Consider the following 4,524-nt stretch of genomic DNA (forward strand, 5'->3'; position numbering starts at 1 on the left):
GGCCGGTAAGGCAGGCGGGGAACGTTAGAGTCCTCTGTCACTGAAGCAAGCAAGCCTCATGTTCGCTTTAAGCTGCCTGGCTGCCAGCTGCCATCTTGACTGGCAGTTAATTTTCATATTGCCCTGATTAGCCAATGGGAAGGGTAGCGGTCGTACGCTAATTACCATGTTTCTCTTTTATTAGATAGGATTCTTTTTCCTAAACCATCACTTGGACCATGCGACTTAACTGCCTAATAAATTACTTTCTAATACCTATACATTAAGATCCAGGCCCCTTAATTGGTGTATTTAAGGCCACACAAGATCTGAGTCTAATTATCCCTCCAAGATTATCCCCCAGTTAGCCCATACTTGAATGTCAGCTAAATTGAACTTCTTGTTAACCCCCAGAACATCTCATACTTGCTGTCCCTTTTCTTCCTTTCATCATACCCAGTCCTTTAAATGCCAGTTTTAGAAGTCTTCATTTTACCCTCCTAATTCCCAGTTATTTCTTTCTTCTGTGAACTCCTACTAAGTTGGCATATGCTTCTTTGTATCGTCATTCTCCTCTCTCCTCCCTTACTTTCCCCTCCTTGCCAGGCACATGTACACAATACATACACACCTATATATTTCTTCTCCCTAAATAAATTGCAAACTCCTTGAGGATAGGGACTATGTTTGAATACCTTTGACTCCATCAGTGCCTTACAATGTTTTGTGTGTAAGTAGGTATTTAATAAATGTTTATGGAATGAATATAAAGTGCAAAGGATTGTTAGAGAAGGGTCATTGAACAAATGGGGTCACCAAAGGTAGATAATATAGGTAAAGAATCGATTTTGAGGTTTCACTATCTCTTCTGCTCTCTGTATGTGTCCCTATATCTACTCCAGGGTAAACAGCTGTGTGAAGAGTGATGATCATGTCCTGGAAGAGTTAGAAACAGAAGGGGAGAGGCAGCTGAAAAGCCTCCTTCAGCATCAACTTGACACCTCTGTCTCCATTGAGGAGTAAGTATTGATTTTGCAAACAGGTAAAGTATCATAGACCTTCACCTCCAGGTGACCCCTTTTAAAGCCTGGATGCAACACTCCTTTTCCACCCCCTGTTCCTTGGCAAACTTCTACGTATTAGGCAGGGTTTTGCTTCTATGTCTTTTCCTCTGCAGATCCTCCCATATTCTACTACATATATGCTAAGTATCTTTCCTATGTCTTCCCTTAACATACATAGCACTTACAACCCAATATTATCATTGCCTGTTTACTTGTCTCTCCTTCTACTGTTCTTCCACAAAAGCAGAAACCATTTTTTATCTTTTAAACTGTTAAATCCTCAATACCCAGCATAGTGTCTGATGTATAGTAAATACTCAATAATCAAATATTTGATTCAGTCATTTATTAGTCCTGGATGAGGGGACTATTGGTGGAGTTCCATATTGGTAACAGTGGCACTTCAGCCTAGAAATAGGACATGAGAAATTGCCGATGAGTTTCATTGTGCCTCTTTTAATGGTGAGCCCTATTTCTGTGAATTGTAATTTGAAGATGTTCTTACTCTCTTCATTCTTGGTTTGCAGATGTGTGTCTAAGAAAGAGAGTTTTGCTCCTGGTACTATGTATAAGCCCTTTGGGAAGGAAGCAGCCGGAACTATGACTTTGTCCCAGTTTCAAACATTGCATAAGAAGGACCAGGAAATTGCTGCCCTCAGGGAACTAGGGCTCAATGAAACAGAAATCTTGATCTGGAAGAGCCATGTTTCAGGTGAAAAGGTGAGTGGGGCAGTTTTTTTCTGGAAAGTGCAGAGCAAATGTCTTCATTTGGCACTGAGAACCTTTTTATTTTTAATTCTCACAAAACTAAGCTTTGTGTCTGAATCTTCTTTGATTCCTAGGACAGGGACCTTGGGAAAAGAGAAACTATCCCTTGACTGATTAGCTACCGTATCTATAAATACTCATTCTGGGCCTTGATCATCATTGCTCTTACTTTAAGTATCAGACCATCCCTTTAAGGGTATGTCCTCTATGATATATGCCCTCTCATTTCTCTGATTTCAGAGGACGAAACTGAGGGCAACCCCTGAAGCAATACAGAACTGCCTTCAAGATATTGAAGAAAGGATCTCAGAGCGTCAGCGCATCCTTTGCCTGCCACAGAGATTTGCTAAAAGCAAACAGCTGACCCGGCGAGAAATGGAAATAGAAAAATCTTTATTTCAGGGTGCTGATCGTCACTCCTTCCTTAAGGCTCTTTACTACCAAGGTATGTGATCACCACTGATGTGTTCTTTCACTAAGAGAGAGAGATTTACCATTAGCGCATTAAATATGAAGAGTTAGTGAAGTGGGTAGGGGAAAGACAAACTTTCACTACTCTTAAGGAATGTGTGAGAGACAAATATGTTCAGAGTTAGTTGCAGTTCAATTGCTATTTGTAGACATGTGAAGAAAATGCTGAGGGAGCACAGAACATAGAGCCTCAAGTCTAGTTGGGGGAGTCAGGAGTTGACATTTCTAAATCCTGATGGTTTAACAGAGATTTGTCAGGTTAACAAGATGCAGAGGACATTACAGATAATAGGTGAATAGGAACAGGATTGTGAAAGGACCTGGGAACAATGAAAAGGTCAGTGTGGCAGGCAGTATAGGACTTGGCAGGGAATTAATTACAGGAGATGACACTAGAAAGATAGGTGAGGCTAGATTGTAAAAGTTTTTAGACTGAACTATAAATTAGCACAAAATCTATAGAGAAATGGTCTGTGTCTTAACCAGAAAGAATGAGTGTAACAGATAAGTTTTGCTAGGCACTGTGTAAGGTGCACAGAAGTTTAAGAAATGGTTCCCAACATTAAGCCAATTACAGTCTGGTTTGAGAGAAACAGGACATTTTACTAACAATACTAGATACAGTTGTTAAGTGCTGTAGGAGTTCAGAGGAGGAAAAGGCTACTGTGCATTGGCATGACTAAAGAAGTCCTCTTGGAGGTACGGTTTAAATGTTCTTTTAATGCTATATTCTTTAGGGTGGAGAGGGAAAGGCATCACAGCAGATATTGTGAGCACTGTGGTGTGTTTGGGGATGTTGTGAGAGACAAGGTAGCTAAAATTTTTGGCCTTTATGTGGTAGACAGTATAGACCTATACAGAGTTAGTTATTCAGTTAGTTAGTTTGGATATGGTTAAAGGTTTTTGAACCAGGAGTAACATGAGAAAAGCAGTATTTGAAATGATTAATCTAGTGACCAAGAAATACAGGGTGGGGCAAAGGTAGATTTATATGGAAAATAGTACAATACTTAATAAATAATAATACAAGAATAAACTGTTTTACATATTCACAACTGTAGACCTACTTTTGCCCCATCCTGTATGATGAGAGAGAGAGAGAGATGGAAGCAGAGGAAATGATTTAAGAGGTAATACAGTCCTTAGGCATGAAGATATGGACTAGAATGATGGCAGTGGAATTAGAAAGAGGTAGATATGATTGTAAGAGATATTACAAAGTAAGAATTGGTAAAACTTGTTGACTGAGGCTGAAGTAGGACAGTCAATAAAGAAGAGTGTGTCAAAGGTAATCCAGGTGTTTCAAGGCTGTGTGACTTAATTGTCAAAATTGAGAAAGCTTTTATGGGGAAATTTTGAGGAAAATAATGAGTTTGATTTTGAACATGTTGAATTAGTGAGAATGGCAGGTTCATTAAATGCAGATATTGAGGAGGCAGTTAGAAATACAACAATGAAGCTCAAGGGAGAGGTCAGAACTAGATCTATAGAATTGGGAATCATCTATGCTTAGATCAGAAGTAAAGCCATGAGAATGAATGAATGATTTGTTAGATACCATAGACATGGAAGAGCAGTGGTGAAGGAAGGAAAAAAACAACAACAAAGGAATAGCCTTTTGTAGAGAGGTATTAATACCAACTGATTAAGGACATGGGTTCTGGAGGCAGACTCATGGGAAAATTCTGGTGCCCCACTTAATTCTGGTGCTTTAAGATTTTGGGCAAGTTACCACTCTATGCTTCAGTTTCTTTGTGAAGTGACAATATTAATAGTAGCTATATAGTAGGATTGTTCAGAAGGTTGAGGTAATACATGTGAATCAGAGCAGTGCCTGGTATTTGGGGGTGGGTGGGTAGTATATGAATCTGTTTTTCCTATCTTTGAAACTCCTTACTTTAAACCTTCACAGCATACCACAAAAAGACAAGTGCAGACAAGTACATGACCTCAATGAAGAGGAAGATAAAATTAGGCACAAAAGGCAAGTTGAGAGTTTTCTTACAGTGTTAGATTTAGGAATGTAACCTAGGGTCCCAGACTTCTAAGTTGAGTGTTTATTTAATTCCTTATCCAGTATATGACAATGTTTATAGGAAATTATCCAGAGGTAGCATATTATTCTGATATAGAATATTAAAGAGAGGAGCTAGAAGTTGTAAAGCTTTTACATTTAGTGTTGTTGAGTTTTTTTCTCTATACCTTTAAGTTATTGTACCAGACATAAAACAACCTTAATAAT

General features: G+C 38.8%; 1 protein-coding gene across 1 annotated transcript in view; it reads left to right on the forward strand.

Annotated features, from left to right (window-relative positions):
- Positions 1-4,266, forward strand: part of RBM41 (RNA binding motif protein 41) — a gene marked incomplete at its 3' end in the record, with an annotated part of 8,294 nt that extends 4,028 nt beyond the window's left edge. Inside the window, exons 3-6 of the mRNA XM_006752689.2 lie at positions 882-998; positions 1,571-1,763; positions 2,052-2,256; positions 4,195-4,266. Of these exons, the coding sequence (XP_006752752.2) occupies positions 882-998; positions 1,571-1,763; positions 2,052-2,256; positions 4,195-4,266 (587 nt within the window). The remainder of the gene's footprint in view (positions 1-881; positions 999-1,570; positions 1,764-2,051; positions 2,257-4,194) is intronic.
- Positions 4,267-4,524: the final 258 nt, after the last annotated feature.

The sequence above is a fragment of the Myotis davidii genome, unplaced genomic scaffold, assembly GCF_000327345.1.
Source record: "Myotis davidii unplaced genomic scaffold, ASM32734v1 scaffold270, whole genome shotgun sequence".
NCBI lineage: Eukaryota > Metazoa > Chordata > Mammalia > Chiroptera > Vespertilionidae > Myotis > Myotis davidii.